A 20,953-nucleotide genomic window follows, 5' to 3' on the forward strand; every position below is an offset into this window, starting at 1 on the left:
GCTTTCCAGGGCATTTTTCATATAAATCCAGTGACAAATTAGAGAAGTGATGACTCTTATCAACAACTATCTTACCTCCAAAAGGTTCTACTATTTTGACATAAATGAGGTAAAAGCAGAACACATAACTAGAAACTTTAAGACTGGGGTGGAAGAGAAAGCCATTTTTCTTTGGGACTCTATTTATCTTATAGGTTTTGGAGTGTCAATTCCAATGGCAACAAGGACTCCCACAGATGAACCTGGAAAGGTTGAAATAATTCACAAAGGACAGAGAAATCAACTACGAGCTCATGTGCTATAAATCTTGTTCTCCCTCAACTCCCAATTCCTCCTTACCTGCCTGGGGCCTATCCCCACACATCAGGCCAAAATCTCACCTGATACTTGTACAAGGAAAAGACAAGACTCAGTCATAAATATTTTATCATAGTGGGGATGGAAAAACAAGGTCAGTTGACTGCTAAAGCCTGCCTCTACACTAGTAAGTCTCATATCCTGTACTGTGATTCCCTGCAAGAGAACCCATTCTGTCACTTGAGTATGATCAGGAGACACTGGTACCTGTTCTCTGAGGAGTCCTGACTAACTGGCGAGACTGAATCACACACGTGAAAAATTTCAGATGCAACTCCTCTTTATGCACGGTTGTCTCCTAGAAATAGAGACAGAGTTTAATGCAAATCAACTGATCTGTGGAAAGAATAAGATGGATAAAAGTGACATGGACCAGGTATGTTCAATACTAACAGGCCTTAGGACCTGACAGTATAAAATGTCAGCATATGAAGTGATACATATAATCTACTTTTATACATTTGACAGGGCAAGATATCCTGAACTCAGCACGCATCTTCTCCAGCAGCTGGGAGTAGCTAAATGGCTGGGGGCCTCCAGCTCAGCCAAGTCTGACCTCAGACTGTGGCTGTCATCTGGGTCTAGAGTGCTTACTCAGAAGCATTTCTCCAAGACTTCTAGACAGGGCTTGGGTCCTGAGGCCCGCCAAGCTGAGGGACTTGGTAACAAGTCTAAATGAACACATTTCTTCTCATTATTTTCCCTTAAAAATAAAGATTAAAGGTTAATCAATTCGGTCCCAGGAACAACAACATGGCCATTTAGTTCTTCAGAGGGCAGAAATCTGGGTTTGACCCCAGATAGCTTTCCTCACACCTCCTGGAGGAGTGTTTCAAACTCCCCCAGGAAATTTCTACACGTTTCTAGAGTCCAACCTAAGCCAATCCCAAGCTGCTCCCCACCCCCTTTTCCCCAATGGCCAATCAAGCATGATGTAGTGCAAAGAGTATAGGGTTGCAAGTTAAGAAACTTGTTTACTAGGCCCAGATCTGCCATGTACTTTATAACTTTGGGAAAAGACTTCACATCTCTGAAACTCAGACTGAATGATCGCCAATAACCTCTACAAGCACTAACGTTTTGTGATTCTCAATAAAACATGAATCTAGCCTGAGTTAGATTTACCTCTCAGGTCACCATCTGTCAAGGTGGCCACAGGTTCCGCAGATCGAGGGCCACAGCAAGAAGCTGCCATGGAAACCAGAGCGTAAGCAAAAATCGCCAGGGCGGAACCAGAAGGCAGCAGGTAAGGGGACCGAGGGAACAGAGAAAAGCGAAGGACGAAGGGCAAACTAACAGTATTCTAACAACGAGAACGAGAAAAAGCCAAAACTGAAAGAGAAACTTATAACCACAGCCTTAGATGATCCCTTGGCTTCTCAGGCCTCGCCACACTGCGCAGGCGTTGCGCGGGTCCTCGACTCTGCTCTTTGACCTCTCACCCCACCCCCTTCCTCCGCTGCCACCGAACAGCTCTTCCGGTGTTGTGGAGGCGGTTCCGGTTCGCGGCGGTTCCCGGGTTTTGCTTTCCGCGCCCGGCCGGAAACCCCTTCGCATAGCAGCCGGTTCCGGTTCGGTGAGTGGCGGCGGGAAGCTGGGGGAGGGGTGAGGATGGAGGGAGCTTGGGCCGGGAGGCAGTGCGGGCCCGGGCCCGGCAGCCTGGGCTGGGCTGGACGGAAGCGGGGACGGCTGTGGGGACGGCGCTTTTTCCTCTGCCCCGCCCCCTGGGACCACCTCCCCTCACCCCTGCTGTCTGCCGGCCGCGATCTGGCGGGTGGCCGTTAGTTAGGTTTCCCGAGGCCGTTCCTTGAGGCCTCTTTCTCCGGGGTCGAGGAGAGGCCGTCTCCCTAAGGTCACGGCCGGCCCCATCTCAGCACCCAGCCCTACGTGTGAGGAAAAGGCCGGTTGGGATTTCGGGGCTTTCCCGCCAGAGCAGGTTTTCTCTCAGGGGAAAGCTGTTTTCACCGGGAAGCTCCGCTTTTCTGTTATACCTGCTTCACCTCCCGCCTTCCTTGAGACCTGAAAGATATTTCTCGACTACTTCTGCGTGTCACGTAAACATTTCTCCAACTCTTTTTACTCTGTGGTGTCTCCCCGAGATGTCATACCGCTAGTGCCACCACCAGAGAGAAACGTCCGGACCCTCCTGCCCAGGTTATGAAAATCCCCTTAACCGCCACCGTTTGCTTACCTGGCTCATCGCCTTCTGGTAATTCCCTTCAACCGTCTCTTTCTTGGGGTCCCCTAACGTGATCTCTCTGGATATATGCCCAGTTTCTCTTGAGCTTGGTGATTTCTGTTTATCGGTGCCTCTGCAGTATTTCCACTATCTTGTTGGCAATAACTTGCTCCTTTATCACTTTCACGTCAGCCTTGTTAAGTCATTTCACCTCACGTTTGGTTCACTTATATTTGGGGTGGTGGTGATTCTTATGAAATTCATATAAGGCCTTTTATAGGCCACTAACTATTTGATTTAGGGTCCCTCTTCCAATTGGATGTTTTTGGATGGAGTAGATCGCATCATCTCCTAAATCTTTACTCTCTATAAAGATAATTTGTGTTAAGGACTCGTGTTGAAAGATAGATCACACTGAATTTGAAATTACAGTTACCGTGAAGCCTTAAGCATCTCTTTAAGCATGATCCCTTAACCTTCCAATTTAGAGTTTCCCTTTTTTCCCTCTAGTCCCATTTTGGAAGCCTCATTTGTTTTTATCTTGAGAAGCCTCGTTCACTCTTAACCTAATTCCAATTAATTATCCCAACTGCAAAGATGGTCTTCGTATCACCCATCTGATGGCAAATCTAGAGGGAGCAAATGCATTAAAAGACAGGTTTTTCTGCCTCAAGCTAAGGTGACGTAACTCTTGACTGCTGCTTCGGAAGTCTTTCCTTTTCTTTAGCTGACTCCTACACCTCCTACCAATTGCACCAGCTTTATTTTATGGCTGTAATATCTGTTGATGAATCTGGTTTCCTCCCGTGGACAGTAAGATTCTCAGCAGCAGGGACCAGTTCTTATTCATCTTTGTATCACCAGTCCCCTGTATGTTATTGGTGCACAGTAAATGTTTGTGTATGAAAGAAAGTGAATCTTTGGTGTTTAAAGTATTAGAGTCTAATTGGAGAGATTCCTTGTAAAAATATGAAAAACAACAACAAAAGTACATAATGATATGGTACAAACTGTCTCATAAACATAATTTCCCAGAGTTCGTAGTAGGATAATTCATATGATCACTTCCACACCCTTCTCATATCATAAATTGTTCTTACTACATCTTGGTCCTGCATAAAGCTAATTGTACAATGCCTCTCCTCAATATATACTTTCAAAAAACTTCATCATAGCTCTAAACATTCACTTTTATTATCACCTCTTTGCATGTATGTAAACTTATAAATGTTTTACCATACTCATTACATTTTGTTATTGCCAGGACTTTGCCATCTTTTTTTTTCTTTCAGATTTCCTACTATCTTGTGTTCAGCTACTTACCTGACTTCATCTGAATACCTGTAACTACTTATGTTCTTTTAATAAATTAAATGAACAAAGTGAAGTAGAAAATGTGTTACTAGAATGCTCTTCTTAGAGGGAAAAAATTGTTATGCTTGAAAGAATTTGGTGGTTTCAGAGGTTCCAGGTCCAACATTTCATGTTGAATCTTGGGGTAAAATATTCCTCTCCCATTGTATTTGCAAAGTGGCAAAAAGGAAGTGGCACACTGAAGAAGCTGGATGTATTTGTATTAAAATGTAAATGTGGGGCTTTAATTCTTAAAATTATAAAAAAAGTGTGGATTCCCCAGAATTAGCTAGGGATTACTTTTATCTTGCCAATGTGTATGAATCCTTGAATAAGGATATGCTAAAGGATGTGATTTTGTATTGTTTATTGAAAGAACATTTGCTTGGAAGTGAGGATGCCTGGATTTTTGTCTTCCCTTTGCCCCATCTTTGTGATTTCAGGCAAGTCACTTAACCACTCTGGACATAATCTCTAACATTCTTTGATTTGCTTGCTTCCCTCTTCACATCTATCTCAGCAATGCAAAGGAAGTTAACATGGGATTGTTGTAATGGGCACCAGGCTTTTAAATTGGCATTCTTCTTAACACAACAAAAAAGACTAGTGATGACCCCTGGCCCATGGACCCCCAGAGCTGGGGGCGGCTGGGGGACAGGGAGAGAAGAGAGGCAAAGTGTCCTAGGGAACCTTTGGAAGTGCTGAAATGATTGGACAGTAGAAAATGAGCAAATATTTTAAAACTAAACCTGAAAAAAATGTCCCCTCACCCCTCCCCACCCAAGCCAAACAGGTGTGTTATGAAACTTTAAATAAATATTAAAAGGGTAGGTTTGTTAAAAAAAAAAAAAAAAAAAGACTAGACTAGCGATGACAGTTACGGGATGACCTGAAAGAGTGAAATGTGAAAAAGCCATTGCTAGTTTATTGGTTGATAGGATTTTTTTTTTTCCCTTAATGGGGGACCCAGGGAATTTGGCTTTATTAAAAAAGAAAGAAGCAGAAAGAATAATGTGTAGAACTACCAGATAGAAACCTTTTAGTAAGTTGAGCATTTGGAAATATATTTGAAGCCTAAATCTAGGGCTTAAATTCTTTGGGAAACCTCCCTGGCAAGACTAGGTAATCAGATGATTACTCTGCTTAGTCTGTACCTATGCCAGGAAAAGCTCGAGCAGCCTTCCTTTATGTGTGCACTTCGTTATTGGGGCCGTAAAGAATTCCTGTTATCATCATGCAGTTTCCTTAGATTGAAGCCCTGATAGTGCTATGTATTTGGTGAAGTGCTCAATCTTTTTAAAAATATGTGATAAGATTATGACTATATATATGTACCATCTCTAGTCTCCTCCTATTGTAAATCTGCCAAGAAGCCTGTGTCCAAGGGTACATTTATTAACCTAGTTCCATCAGTTAGGCTTTTAACTTCTTTTTCTGGGCAAATTAGATATATCGAGGAAAAAAATAATTTCATGTAGGCAAAGGGACTTTGGTTTGCAACTGTTTGAGTAATGATGGGGGAAAAAGTACTTAGTACAACTGCAAAGTGTTCCTTGATAACTTTTTGTTTGGCTGCTAAGACGTATGGAAGAGAAGTCCTAACAGGACTACCACAAGATCTGTCACTTGTTTATAAAATGATTTAGTGGGACTTCCCTAGTGGTCCAGTGGTTAAGACTTTGCCTTCCAATGCAGGGGGAACCCTGGTCAGGGAGCTAAGATCTCATGTGCCTCGAGGCCAAAAAACCAAAACATAAAACAGAAGCAATATTGTAACAAATTCAATAAAGACTTTAAAAATGGTCCAAATAAAATAAAATAAAATGGTTTCGCATGAGGTAATAGAAAGATTAATGGATTGGGAAGAATGTTTAGGCTGTAATTTCAGTGCAGTCACTAACTTTATGATCATATGCAAATTAATCTGCAAAGGGTTGGCTTTCCTAACCTGCTTTGTGCTGTAATCTGTGATTCTGTGGGTAGTCCATAATTGCTCTTTAGTATTACACAGGTTGCAGAAATGTTTGGAACTACCTCAGGCTAGTTTTAGTTCCCATTCTCTTCCCATCAACTTGCCTTACCATGTTCTATTTTTCTCCACTAAGAATACAAGTGTCACTTCTGAGTGGCTTCCTGTTGTGTTATGACATGAAAGAGATGTTTCAGAATGTAACATTTCTATTTTCTGTCTTCTTTTATAGGACTTTGTATCTTTGCTGAAGTCAGTGATGTGAAAATACCTGACATGGGTAAGACTGACTATGAAGTAGTGTTCAATCCTTTTAGTTACTCTGATTAGATAAGCTGGGGTGAAAGAATATTTGCATCTTTGTGCTTAATAATATTTTCAATATTTGTGTCTTTGTGCTTAATAATAATTTTAAAGGAGATCTCATCCTAATTATGTAATACAGTATACCAAACAATTTTCTTTTGGTTGGGATATTGTTTATAGCAACATTTTAAAGCATTTTCTCATTCATTGTGTTGAAAAAGCTAAATACACAGTAGCAAGCATTTCTGTGTGCAAGGACTTGCTTTTTAAGTACTTAAAATACCTAATAGAGTAAGTCCCCTACACACAAACCTTCAAGTTGTGAACTTTCTTTTCAAAGATGCGAACATGCGTTTGCATGTCCAGTCACGTAAGTTAGTTCACGTGTCTGGTGTACATCGTCACGTGTGTGCATCCTCTACAAGTCCTTGTGCTTTTGTGTACTTTACTGTACAGTACTGTGTAGAGTACAGTAGTACGGTGTCTTTATTTCAAGCCCAGGATGTCTTGAAGCAAGCGTAAAGCAGCAGTAATGTAGGTGGTACTGCTAAGAAGCACCAGCCGTTTTACTGCACTGTACTACTGTACTTTTCAAGGTACTGTAAGATTAAAAATGTTTTCTTTATTTTTTGTGTTTGTTTTTTATGTATTATTTGTGTGAAAAGTATTATAAACCTATTATAGTACAGTACTATATAGCCAATTGTGTTAGTTGGGTACCTAGGCTAACTTTGTTGGACTTACAAACAAATTGGACTTAACGGACGTGCCCTCGGAACGGTAGTCGTTTGTATGTAGGGGACTTACTTTAGTACCTAGTAGGTACTATTATTATCTCCATTTTGTTGACAGAGAAACTGAGACACAGAGGTTAAGAAACTTGCCTAGGATCACACAGCTATAACTGGCAGAGCCAGGATTTAAACTCAGGGACTGGTTCCAGGGTCCTTGTTCTTTAGTACTGTTATACTGCCCTCTATGTGATAAATAATTTGATTAAGGTAAAATTTAAATTTCATTTAGCTAGTGGCATTGAGAATTAATTGTGATTGGAACATTTTCTGCTATTCATAGTACTTTATGTCTATAACAGGGAACAGTATAAGGTCAAGACTAATAGTCAATTTAGGAATAAGTTGAAAAATCTATATAGTTCGATCTTATAATATCCCATAGGCTCCTCTTAAGTCCACATTAGTCTTCCCTCTACTGTTTTTTCCTTTTGTTTAGTCTACCTTCTTTCTCCTGGTCATTTGTTTCCCTTTTCTCTCATTGCTGATAGCAGTATAAATCCCTGAGTTCCCTTACTCTCACTTGTTCCTATTCTAACTCTTATGGTAACAAAGGTCTCAAAAATGGTAATAAAGTACAGTTCTGCCACAGTATACAGTAACTGAGCTGATATCTATTAAGAGCTATATGAATAAATTACGCTTTTTGCATAAAAAATTTTCAAGTGGATTAAATTTTAAAGCACTTTGTTGAGTTGAAACAGAGGAAATAAACCAGGGTTAAGAGTATTTGCTTTGAATGGTGAAATTTTTTTTTTCTACAGTTAAAATAAAAAAATTTTTCTTTTGGGAAAATTTCATTATTTTTAAAACTTTGAATTAAGCTCTTTTTATTCTTGTACAAGTTTTGAACTATTTAGTAGATGATCTCGATTCCAAATTAACCAATTTCTGCACATGGGCCTGTTTTTTTGACAGTGACATTTTGAGATTTCTTGCCAAGAGTTATGAAGGAGCGGTTTTATTTGACTGTAGAGGTGTTTGGGGGAAATCATTTTTATTAGGTGAAAAGATTGGTTCATAGGAAAGTAGGTATTGAAGAATTATGTGACTTGAACTAATCCGGACTCTTTCCCCAGATGATACTGCTGATAGGATGAGGATGGATGCTGGAGAAGTAACTTTAGTGAACCACAACTCCGTATTCAAAACCCATCTCCTGTCACAAACAGGTTTTCCAGAGGACCAGCTTTCACTTTCTGACCATCAGGTTAGTAATAATTTTCTTTCCTTAATTAATTATTTTGGCTTAAGTTTTCATCTGATAGAGTTTAAATGCCACACTCAAAAGCACAAGAATATATGTAAACTTTTTACAATCAGTAATGCTAGTATTTGGAATTCTGTTTGATACGTTAAAGTTAAATAAGAGCCAGGCTATGTACAAATCCTTGGAGAATGATACCTTTTAGAAACTCTTTATTATTCCTCTGAATATTACAATTAACTAATACACAGATCAGTGTTCTTTTAAACCGGTGTCTTAAAATTGCTGAGCATTAAATGGGGGGAAACTATGAAAATATACAGTAGCTCTGAAATTTCTCTGTTCTATAAAGCTTAGTTTCTCAAGGGACCAGCAGCAGCAGCATCACCTGAGACCTTATTAGAAAAGCAGAATCTCAGGCTTTACCCCATACCTGCTGAATCAGAATCTGCAGTTTAAAAAATCTCCAAGGTTTGAGGACTGTTAATAAAGTAGTCTTTCTCAGTAGGAAGCCAGTACTAATTAGGATGAGACCATTCTTTGCTGTGTGCAGAATGTTTAGCATCCTTGGGCACTAAATACCTGTAGCATCTGCCCCCAGTAATCATTTTGATAACTGAATATATATCTACACATTTCCAGATTTGTACTGGGGTGCAGCAGCACCTCTGATTAAGAACTGTCCTGTAAAGTTATCAAGAGAATCAAAACCAGGTTGATTTTTCAGCTGCTTTGATATGTGATACACCTGGCTTTGAGAACAGGATATATTAAATACGTATTACCTTCTAATGAGCATTCTTTGAATTAAGTTGTATAACAGATATTTTGCCCATTTTTCCCCTTGAAGCCTTAATCATTTCATCATGTTTTCCTTTCTTACTAGTATGTAGCTTAATTTATTTATAATATATATAATTATAATTATATTGCATTCTGAAATATGTCATAATCTTGTTTAATTATATATTTTTCCTAGTGTAAGTTTTTGTTTTATTGTAAAAAATATGGTTTAAGAAAAAACTTTTGTTTTGTTTAGATTTTACCTTCCAGGCAAGGAAATTTGGACCGATCGTATACTTGTTCTACAAGAAGTGCAGCTTATCCAAATTATTATTCAGGTATGACACATTACTTGGAGTCAAGGCATTTCTACCTTTCAGACTTCTTCCTAGCAAGTTGTTTGTGTTTACTGTCTCTAAAAGTGAAAACATTGTCAAAAGCAAAATGGTATTTTCTCCACTAAAACATCATTTTAATGAACTCTCTGTGTATGGTTGCTATAATACTTCACTGATCTAGTCTCAACCAGATATTTTTTAAAGGGAGATTTTTTTTTTAGAATCCATTCTCCTACTTGTCTATTATGCCCTTGTTAAAAGCAATACAGCTTTGTTTTTGGCTTTTGGTTTTTTTTTTTTTAGATATGTGTATGTGGTGTAAAGGTTACTTATACTGATTTGAAGCACAGAGCTAGCCTATTTGTATTCTGCTTGAAATCATAAATACTGAAAATTTATTTCTACCCAAGCTTGTCCCTCCATTAGGGCAGGAAATGTTAACTACATGTTTCTGTCTAGCACCTGCCACAGCCATGCTTGCATATTCAAGGGCTTGCCTTTTCAACTTGTGATCCATGACAGAAGTCAGCATTCTCTAGGCTTTTCCTAGCCCCTGGCCTGCCTGACTTTTCATCTGCCCCCTTTCTAAGGTTTGGATTTCCAATGATCTGGCTCTGTCTTGGGGAAACTTGAGAGTTTTTTATTGGTTAGTCTCCTGGCAGTATGACCCAGGAAGATTATAGTGGTCTTCCAAAGTCTTTTCACTCCTCATGCTTTAATCTCCTCACCTGACCCAAGTATGGGAATATTAGCCATACCATTGAACCTGTTTCAATGGGATTTTTATAAGGATAAGTTGAGATAATAAATATGAAATGCAAATAATAATTATTGTTGTTATTTGGCTTCCTCAGGATTCTTTGTCAGCAAGATGAGATCTCCTCCCCTAAAAAGACGTTAGTATGATGCTCTTTTAGATTTATATTATATTTAAATATCATTTAGGTGGGTGGTACTTTACCCTGGGCACTGGATTTCCTCTTCTGGGGTGGGAAATGGTGTCCACATAGTATGTGCATAATTGTATAGAAAAATCAGTTAATTTTTTCAGAAAGTTAACTCTGCCATCATTATTGTTGAAAAGGCCTTTCTGATGAGCAGAGAGCCTGAAATATGGCTTGATAGCTTATTAGTATTGATCATAGGGGAAGGACAGTTGAGTGGAAAATATTTTCATTTGAACTCAGGCTGTGTTTGCTTGTAATTTTGTATGCTGATTTACCATTGGACAGAATATTTGGTTTTTGTTTAAAGTAATTGCTTAATAGTAAACAGTCATATATAGAAAATTATAATCAAGGTCTCCTGGCTAACTCAACTCTTACTTAACCCTGTGGTCTTCTCTGTTTTTTTATCTGAGTATATATCTATGTACACATTGTATGATTCGAAATATGATTTTTTTTTGCCCAATATATACTTTTTAAATTTTCTATCTGCTTACCTGTTATTCTTCTTATTTACCTTTTTCTGTTGATTTCTCATAATCCATGGAATTTATATGCACATTCACAATCCTTTATGTGCAATTCCAAAATCCAAAAAGCTCTGAAAACCAAAGAATATTTTCATAATTTATTTGACATCAAAACCTGACCTGAGCTCAATTCATTACTTGGCAAAAGCTACACGAACTGACATTTAACTGACATTTAAATGTTTTGTCTTTTATTTATCTCTGTAAATATGAATATTTACACATTTTACTGTAGACATATCAGTATGTTTGATAACAGGGTGCTGCTTCAGGTTATACTTAGAAGTGCTACATAGTATATACCAGGTTATCTTTGTAAAATCACCAAAATTTTTAATGTAGAAACACAACTGGATCCAGGGGCCTGTGATTTAGGATAATGGGCCTGTGTCTTCATTTCCTTCATTTTGTCTATGGCTTAGGTCCCATTCACCCTCTCCATTTTCAGCTATTATAAATAACATGACTTAAAATAATTTGTTTTAGCTTTTTTCTTTTAAATTTCAGTGGACCCTTGATACTCACAAAGGATATTTCTGAGATCATCTCAGGTCCCTATATTTTTGACTGTGGTGGTATTTAACCAGAGTGCTGGCTTTCTACTCAGTTACATGATTCTTGAGGGTTATATTTTTTCTGTTTGTCCTCATGCCACAATTTGATCCCTATATCAAAATCTTATGCCAGAGTTTTTATCTCTCACTTGAAGTCCATTTTTTTAGGAAAAGAAAAAAATTCATAACAGTTACTTTATGCATGGTGATGACTAGAGAATACCAACTGCAAATAATAAAACCATATTGAAATGGGGTTGTTGAGCTATTAGATTCATTCTCTAAAATACAGCCTGAAGCAGAGGATTCAGATTTATGCCTCTGCCAAGTTTAGCCCCTGACCAAGCAAACTTAGGACATGCCACAGACCTTTTAGGTTGCTCACGGACAATCAGAACTTTCAATCTGTGAATGCCAAGGGTCTGTATACTTTTTTCTTATAATAAAGACTTTAATTCAGATCTTTTTACTGTGTACTTTTTTAACTTTGTTCCTTTGCCACACCCATTCTTGTTCATTACAAGTCCTGCAGAATATTGTCTCTTATCTCCTATTCTTTTCCAATAATTTCCACATTGATTTCTGTGGTCAGTCACCTTGAGACTTACCTCTTGATTGGACTAGATGTGGGTCCCCAGTTTACCTGCCTCAGCCTCCTCATTCTGACTGTACTGGTCTTTGTCTCCCCTCCTACCTTAGTATCCTCTCCTCCACTAAGATGAAAACAAACACAGGAAAAACTCAAACTTCAGAACCTAGAGTCTGGAGCTTCCCATTTATACTTTACTAGATCTGCCTCTCTGTATCAAGCTTTTTAAATATTTGCTTCTTAATCTCAAGATTAGACTGTTAAAAACATTTTTTTTAATTTAGAAAGCAGAGAAAATGCAACATTATCACTTTAATAACTTAGTGCTGGTCAGACTTGAAGACCTCTTGATTTTATTAAGGGCACAATTGAAAAGAAAATTAAAACATTTTAAACCTTAAAGAAAAGTAGCTTAAGATGAAAAAAAATGATTTTGCTCAAGCTTAGAATCATTGTCAATGTCTTATCTTTGGAAAACATGTTAAATTAGGTTGCCAAATAGGCATTTAGTAGGTAAGATGAATTAAAGCATCCTGTATTCATAATAACTAAATAAATCTGAAAGTTAACAGGAGCAACTGATGGTTACTTTCATACTAAGTGATTGCCTGACACACTTTCTTTTAAATATAAAATTTCGTTATGTCCATAAAATTACTACCTGTCATTGTAGAAAATTTGTAGAGAAAAGTAGAAAAAATCCCCATCATTCTATCATTGGAACACAACCAAAGTTAAAATTTTGGTGTATTTTCCTATAGTTCTATGTGTGTGTATGTACACATAAGTAATCTTATTTGTGACATTTGCAATCTGACTTCTTAATGATGACAGAATACTGGGATAAACTGTCAACTAAAAAAGAATGAGTGCAGCCTCCTGTTGGTCCCTTTCTAGCTTTGCTTGATCCCATCAGCAGTAGAGCACTGTTCAGTGATTTCATTGAGTGGGGATGGAACCACCTTATTCTGGTGAAACAGATTGCCTGATCCTGTGCTTTCCCCTTGAATTTTAGAGCCCAAACCTCTGTCAGATGCCATTGAGGGGGCTACTCTGGTTTATCCTTGGTCTCAAATTTGCATTTTTTGGTAGACTTATTCCTCAAGTAGACATCTCTAGTTAGATCATTCCCTAATCAAATTTTAACAAAAAAAAAAGTATGAGAGAGGAAGATTTCTACTGTTATTACTTTGCTTAAAGATAATGATTTTCTGGTCCTTTAATGAAACTCATTTTCATTAGCCTCACGTCTCTTATTTTTACAGTAATAGTAATAGATGTCAAGCATAGTTGTTGATTACAAAGGGAAAAGGTTGTAATTCATTTTGAAAGTAAATTAGGTCATCCACTGGTGCATCAACTGGTACTAATACCACCCCTGACTGCTGCTTTGTTTCCATCTTATTTAGCCTAAATTCTGATAATCCTGATCAGCTTTAAAAAAAAATTCCAATACAATACAAAACTGATACTTTTGTCAGCTGCCAAACTTTTTGGATAGAGTATCAAAAGCTACGTTAAATAGTTTAAATAACATAAATACATAATATTGTGCAAAGTTCCATAGTAATATGCTTTGAAAGAGGATCCTCAAAGTGATGTTGGCATTAGACAAAAATTCAGGGAGTAGAGAGTTAAATTTTTGTCTTTCTACTGGTGCTCCTCAGTTACATAGCCTAACATCTGAAGTTATTTTGAAGGTGTTGTTTTAAATTGTCCCATCCTGCTGATGGAGAGAGGAGGCTATAAAAATTATTCTACTCCTAGCTGAAACTTACAAATTTACACCCAGTTTGTAAGCCACAAGTCAGAAAATTCAAATAATAATTAAACCTCGCTTAGTCTGATTGCAATAGCAAGCATCCGAGTATTGATATGTCTGATGATTATAACATTAAGTGACTGAAGGTTATCATACCAGAACCAAATGCATAATGACGGGTCATTCCTGCCATAAGCCGGCCAGAATAAGCAGCAATTAGGTTATCTCTGCTCTTAGACAGAGCCCCTGAGTCGTGAACACGGTAATTAAAACAAGAAAGTGACACCAGCTGCTTATTAAGCAATAACTGTTGTTCATTTGAATTACAATTCTCCTTGGCCCTCCACCTGCTTTCTTACTGGTCTGGCCTACCTTCTTTCAGGCCCAGGCCTGGGAGTGCTTGCAAGATATAGTTGGGGTAAAATGTTGACTTTTGGTGGACACCACGGAGTCACATTGATGCAGATAAGGCACATGGCTGTGGCAGGATTCAGCTCCTTCATCAATTTTCAGGTTAGTATGGCTGAATCAATTATAGTTTGTAGAAGTTCCCTTACTGCAGACTTTACTGGCAGTTGACACCGGGATCTTTCTTCCATTAGAGACATGGTGATATGCCACATTACTTTGGAATACAATGTTGGACATGGTTGCAGTCATATGGAGAACCAGTATAGGTATTTGTTTAATTTATTCAAACTTTTATTCTTCTAGACAACCCTTCCTCAGACAGTTTTCTTGGCTCAGGAGACCTAAGAACCTTTGGCCAGAGTGCAAATGGCCAGTGGAGAAATTCCACTCCAGCATCAGGTTCAACTTTACAAAAATCAAGAAACAGCCGAAGTCTTTACCTCGAAACCCGAAAGACCTCAAGGTAAGTATTCTGGCTGCTCAGTTCACAAGCTCTTCCTCCAATATAAGGGAAAATGGCTATAAGATAGTTGTTACATTGGCATTTTTAAAAAGTAACAAACACCACTTTTGAACTTTAAACCATAGAGATACGGACAAATTCATTTTGAACTTTCAACTTTTAATTTATCTTGTGCTGGATTTTGGTGACAGCCAAATCTTATAATTAGAGGGAGAGAATTTTTAGGGAAATCTTGGTGGATATGAGTGTATTGGGACCCTTCAGAATCAATATGGCTATTTTGAACCTTAAAGTGAAAATTGATCAATTTCTGCAACTTCGGTAGCAAAGAAACCAGCACATTTTGTAGGCTCTCATGTGAGCGGAGACCTGACTTAAACCAAAGCAACCTTACACCTTAGTCAACTACTTCTATTGTAAAATTAGACTCATAAAGAACTTGATCATATTTAGCCTAACTTATAAGCCTTGCTTATTCCCTCAACAAACTTCTACTGATTATTAAAGGCAGATGAGGTTTGGCTTAGAAACTTTTCCCTCAAGTACTTTATTATATTAGTAAATATTTCTTTTTTAATATGGTATTTATGACTTCTTAAATATTACTCTGGTGATGGTTTTAGGCATGTGGGATGATTCAATTTCCTGCTTAGTCAAAGCTAAGCTTTCTGGTGCTGATTAAAACCAACAAGATGGTTTTTATTTTATTTTATGATTATCAGCACATGGACTCTGGAAACATGTGTGAGTACTCCCAGGGATTGTCTTCCCCACTTCTTAATATTTTTGAAAATTACATAAGAATTCATTAACACAGTCACATTGTAAAAGTTAAAACATTGCCAATAAAGCCAAAGATCCCTTGACCACTACTCACAATCTTACTCCCTTCCCCTTCATGTGTTTCCTTCCAGATCTTTTCTTATGCTTGTTTCTTTTCACTTTCTCTTGCTTAGATATAGAATGATATATATGCTGTGTAATACTATAAAATGTATAATATGTTATCTTCATTAAAGATATTCTGTATGCATCATTTGGCAAGTTGCTTTTTTTCCTCAATAATGCCATGCTGTTATTTTTTTAACTAATGTTATTACAGAAACAGTGCGCATGCTTTGTACAAAATCAGAAAATACAGATAAGCACAAATAAACAATAAAAACATCATATTCCCACCAGTCAGAGGTCACCTTTGTAATGTCTTAGTACATATCCTTCCAGATATTTTTCTGTTTGCACACAATTTTTTCCAAAAATGAGTTCATATTGTGCATACTCTTTTGTAATCTTTTTCAGTCAGTCATCTTCTCTTTTTCATTCAGTAAATTTTATCTTATACACTGAATAAGTTATATTTAAGTTTTCCTAATTGACCCCAAAGTATCCTTTACAGCTAGTTTGTCCAAAGCAGTATGCAGTTTAAAATCGCATCTGGTATTTATCACCCTTAAGTCTCTTACAATCTTGAACAGCAGCCCCTTTTTTTAATGACATGACTTTTTTCTGCATAATGTTCCACCTTTTGGATTTGACAAGTTGCTTTCCCATAGTATGATTTTGTCCTCTATCCTCTGTATATTTTATAAACTAGATTTTTGACTTTAATAAAAGCTGATGCTGTGTTACATCATATTAGAAAACCTACAGTCCTATCATTAGTGATGCTGGATTGACCTCTAGATTAGAGTGATAGCGCTCTGGTCCTTAATTGTACAGTTAGGTTTTCTTCCCCCTTGTGACTAGAATGTAATCTAAATGATGTTACTTTTATGAACAACCAGTTTCACATCAGCCTAGGAGTTATTAATATCAGTTGATAATCCTTAGCTGATAGTAATTTTTTAATTGAGTTATAATTGACATATAACATTATATTAGTTTCGGGTATGCAGCATAATGATAAAATATTTGTATATTGATCACCACAATAAGTTTAGTTAACATCTATCACCATACATGGTTACAAAAATTTTTTTTCTTGTGATGAGAACTTTTAAGATCTACTTTCTCAGTAACTTTCAAATATGAAATACGGTATTGTTAACTATAGTCACCATGCTGTACATTACATCCCCATGACTTACTTGTTTTATCACTGGAAGTTTGTACCTTTTGACTTCCTTTGACCTGATAATAATTTTACTAGTTAATGAAGTGGTATTTTTCTAATTTTATCATTTCTTTTACACTAATTAATTGGCACTCTGCTATAAGGGAGAGCTTTTTACCTCATTAGTTAGGGCTGTTTGGTCACCCTGAAATAGTTTTCTTACTGGGAAGGCAGGGTATGTGATTAGATCTTTCTTCTGCATTACCGGTTTTCAAAGTAAGTTTTTTTTTTTTAATCGCCACTTGATGTGGTTCAAATGAATTTTTCTGTTCTTTTTTCAGTGTCATGGATTCAGTGTGTTTTAATCCACTACTACAATCATTATTCTTTGAATGCTTACATTCTCACAACTTCGGCTAGTGGAAGTTCCTTCAGGCTTATGTCTGTGTCTGACTCAACCTCGTTAGTTGTTGGTAGCACCCTTGCTTTCTGGCATCGCAAATTCCCTCTTACTGTTTCTTTAGGAAGAAGAATCTTTTGCATTAAACACACACACACACTCTAGGAAAAATAAATACAAAAGACATTGTGGGGAATTCATTATATCTTTACCAAGCAAATTATATTGCCCTTGCCATTTTTTCCTAGCCACATCTACCCATCCTAAGAAAAGAACCGTGTTTCTGAAATTCCAAGTTCTTGCTCCTTTCCCCACTCTAACACACATAGGAAACATTAGAGATTGAAGAGTCAGAGGGAGTAGATGTACTTTTTAATTTTCTTTAGACCTAGTCTGATTTCATTTGGATCAGACCACATGTACTGATTTAAAGAGTTCATTTCAATAAGTTCAGCTTAGTCAGCTATGTACTTTACTCTTCAGCCTCAGCAGAAAGAAAGAAAATTTATTATATTGAGCACAAGTACCTGTGCTGGGTAATGATATTTGAAAAAGAGCACATAGAAAAAACCTTTAAATTATTAACCTAACCTTAGAGATAAAATTGGATTTTGAGTCCACAGAAATATTTTTCTTGCCAATTTTTCCCATTATTTGAGGCACATATGGTATAAAGAAAGAAAGCAAAATTCTCCTTCAGAAGAGGTAGATAGTGAGGGCAGGAGGAGCAGTCACAGCCATACAGCCTCATAAAAAGCCTTCTATTTTTTTTTAATGGAGGATGGGAGCCCTCTGTTGGTCTTTTAGGAAACTTAAATTCAATTGAAAAACAGTTGAGAAGCTTCAGCTTTATCCACCTTTGCATATTTAATCTTAAAGTAATTCCCTCCAAAAGGCTGGGAGAGGGGACTGGAGGGAGTAAATAGAAAGTGTGTGCATATTAGCACACCTAGAACCCAGATGCATACCTAGAACCCAGGTTTTCTGAAGAAGTCTAATCTGATAGGCTTTTTGTCATACCACACAGGTCTATGGTTCCTGACCAAAGGAACTTATAGATGGCGAAGCTAAGAAATACAACTTTAGGTGTTTGATAATTACATAGTTTGGCAGTTTAAGACCTCCTAAGTGGCAGAACCTAATGCAGCAACTCATGTATCATTTCTTGTGTATTTCCCTCACAGGGTACATCTGTCATTCTGCTAATTTTTTGTTTTTGTTATTTCTTAAAAGTGAAAATAATCACCTGGTTAGACTTTTACTTACTGTTCTTGTCTTTTACAAACTTTTTTTTTTTTTTTAGTGGATTATCAAACAGTTTTACAGGAAAGTCAAACCATCACTGTCATGTGTCTGCATATGAAAAATCTTTTCCTATTAAGCCTGTTCCAAGTCCATCTTGGAGTGGTTCATGTCGTCGAAATCTTTTGAGCCCCAAGAAAACTCAGAGGCGACACATTAGTACAGCAGAAGAGGTAAGGAAAACCTGCAACAAAAGCTACTAAAAGTTAGACTCTCCCTACATTCAGCCATGTGTTCCCTCTGACTTAGATGTTTATTAACCATTCCATTAATCCTTTCTGTGTTTTTTTTCTTTCTTAATTGCTCTTTTTGAGTGCCAGCATCTCTTCTAAAGAAAGTAAGGAGATATTTTAGCAGGACTTCAGTATTTTTCTTACCATCTTCTATTCCTGTTGGACAGCACACTTAATCTTCAGTATTGTCTGAGTGGCTTCTCATACATCAAACTATCTCTGTTCTCTTTTGGACCCTTATTAAAGTTCTAGTTTCATGTGGCAAAGCTGTTAACCTTGCTGGATTTGATACCTGCCCTTCTTACTAGGATAATTTTTCCTCAATATAAAAGAAAAATCAAGAAGCCAGCTAAATAATTTACATCCTTTCATTTGAGTAAGATCTTTGAGATCATAAACTTTCTCCACAAGAAAGATGTTGTGTTGACACTATGTTATATTCATTCAGTAAACTTAGGAAAAAATCAATTCCTTATATATAACATATAATTTATACAATAAGGAGATGTGCTTACACCTGTTCAATTAAATATTTATTGTGCATCTAGTCAGCTTTGGACTGGTTGCTGTGGAGATACAAATGAATAATAATGACCTCATACTTATATAGCATTAGAGTTTCCAGTGTGCTTTCCACATGTATTATTGTTTTGAATTCTTTTAACCTTGTGAAATAGGTAGAGATGAGGTAATAACCACATTTTACAAAGTTGAAAAGTAAAGGTCAGAGGTCACACAACTAATAAATGGCCAGCCTGCAGCCCAGTTCTTCTACAGGAGTCTAGAAGGTATGCTTTCTGTTATACAGCATGGTTATGTGGTTCCTGTCCATTGGCACTTACAGACCGTGGAGTCAAGAATATAGCATTATGTGCTAAATAATAATGTAATTTGGCGGTGAAGATCTCTTAGGTGGCAAAACTTGATTATTTGTTACATAGTTTAAAATTCTGTATATTTTTTGGTTTTAAATTTGTATTGAATCTAAAATATTCAAGCAGAGCATGACAGAGCTAGTAAATCATAATTATCAGGGGGAAGGATAGACAAGAAACTGGCACCAGTTGCATTTGGTGATAAGAGCTGAGCAACAGTTATGAAAGGGCGATTTATTTTTCACTGTACCTTTTGAAACATTGAATTTAGTACGATCTGTGTATCAGTTATTACATACATAAATAATTCTTTTTTAGTTACTGGAGCTGTGGGGGTTGTGCTTGTGCTAGAGTGCAGGCAGCCAGCAGGGTACCGAGAGACTTGTGGGGACCAAGACGGTAACAGCATGGCAGCTGGTACAGGCCTCCCAAACCTGTCCCTGCCCCGCGTGGCTGCTGCTCGCATCACCAGTGCCCTTCAGAATGTGTTCATTGTAAGCCCCCCATTCACGCACTAGCCAGCCAGTCCTTGGGACCACTCAGCCCCTCCTCCTTTCACCTCCACTTCCAGCCTGAAGACTTGGGCTGACGCAATACTTTAATCCTTCCAATCCACCTTCCAGGCCACAGGCTGGGTCAAGGGAGGACATGAAGCTGGTTCATCTTTCCTTCTGCAGTGTCAAAAAGATGCCAAGGATTGAACCTGTCCTGTGGAACAAGAGATGCAGGGACTTTTGCCTCAGTTGTTTTTAGGTCTATAATCTGCTGTGAAAAGCAAGTCACCTGTAGTGTAGAAATAAGGAGTAATCTGTGTTATATGCACGAGACGAAATATTGGACCAAACTTTATTAAATGAAACTCTCAACAGATTATTTAGATATTTAGTCTTGGGTATTACAGATAATCCAGATTAAAATGTTACTTTCCCCCCTGGACTAAAATATTGATGGGAGCTTATAAGCTGGAGGAAAAGTTATTTTCCATGGAAATACTGGGATCTCCAAGAGACATCTGTTGCTTATGTTAAAGAAGGAGAATTGTGTATGAATCTTACTTCTAGAGTTGTCTAACACCTTCAGGAATATGAAGCTATCTGCGGAATTAACATGTCACCACTGTGCTGTTCAGTCTTACAAAGGGTTTGAAGATAATACATGAGGAAGAAGAATTTGGAAATATGCAGGTGGTGGCTGTACCACCACTTGGCTGATGGCTGGTTCAAGGGCAACATTAAAGAACGATACTATCCAATAGGGCAGGGGTCCCCAACACCCTGGCCACAGACTGGTACTGGTCCCTGGCCTGTTGGGAACTGGGCTGCACAGCAGGAGGTGAGTGGCCCGGTGGGCGGTGAGCAAGTGAAGCTTCATCTGTATTTACAGCCACTCCCCATCGCTCACATTACCGCCTGAGCTCCGCCTCCTGTCAGATCAGCGTTGGCATTAGATTCTCAGAGGAGCTCGAAACCTACTGTGAGCTGCGCATGTGAGGGATCTAGTCTGCGTGCTCCTTATGAGAATCTAATGCCTGATGATCTGAGGTGGAGCTGA

General features: G+C 37.8%; 1 protein-coding gene across 4 annotated transcripts in view; it reads left to right on the forward strand.

Moving 5' to 3' along the window:
• Positions 1 to 1,951: 1,951 nt before the first annotated feature.
• SENP1 (SUMO specific peptidase 1) overlaps positions 1,952 to 20,953 on the forward strand; it is a 63,148-nt gene continuing 44,146 nt past the window's right edge. For 3 of the 4 annotated variants that reach the window (XR_009543520.1, XM_060166408.1, XM_060166405.1), the window contains exons 1-7: positions 1,952 to 2,566; positions 6,091 to 6,138; positions 8,035 to 8,165; positions 9,202 to 9,283; positions 10,138 to 10,179; positions 14,380 to 14,539; positions 18,296 to 18,467. Coding sequence is in view for 3 of the 4 variants with exons in the window: in XM_060166408.1 (XP_060022391.1) it covers positions 2,515 to 2,566; positions 6,091 to 6,138; positions 8,035 to 8,165; positions 9,202 to 9,283; positions 10,138 to 10,179; positions 14,380 to 14,539; positions 18,296 to 18,467 (687 nt within the window). In the remaining variant the exon portion in view is untranslated. The remainder of the gene's footprint in view (positions 2,567 to 6,090; positions 6,139 to 8,034; positions 8,166 to 9,201; positions 9,284 to 10,137; positions 10,180 to 14,379; positions 14,540 to 18,295; positions 18,468 to 20,953) is intronic. The other variant, XM_060166407.1, reaches the window with a different exon arrangement.

Source organism: Lagenorhynchus albirostris, chromosome 11 (genome assembly GCF_949774975.1).
Source record: "Lagenorhynchus albirostris chromosome 11, mLagAlb1.1, whole genome shotgun sequence".
Taxonomy (NCBI): Eukaryota; Metazoa; Chordata; class Mammalia; order Artiodactyla; family Delphinidae; genus Lagenorhynchus; species Lagenorhynchus albirostris.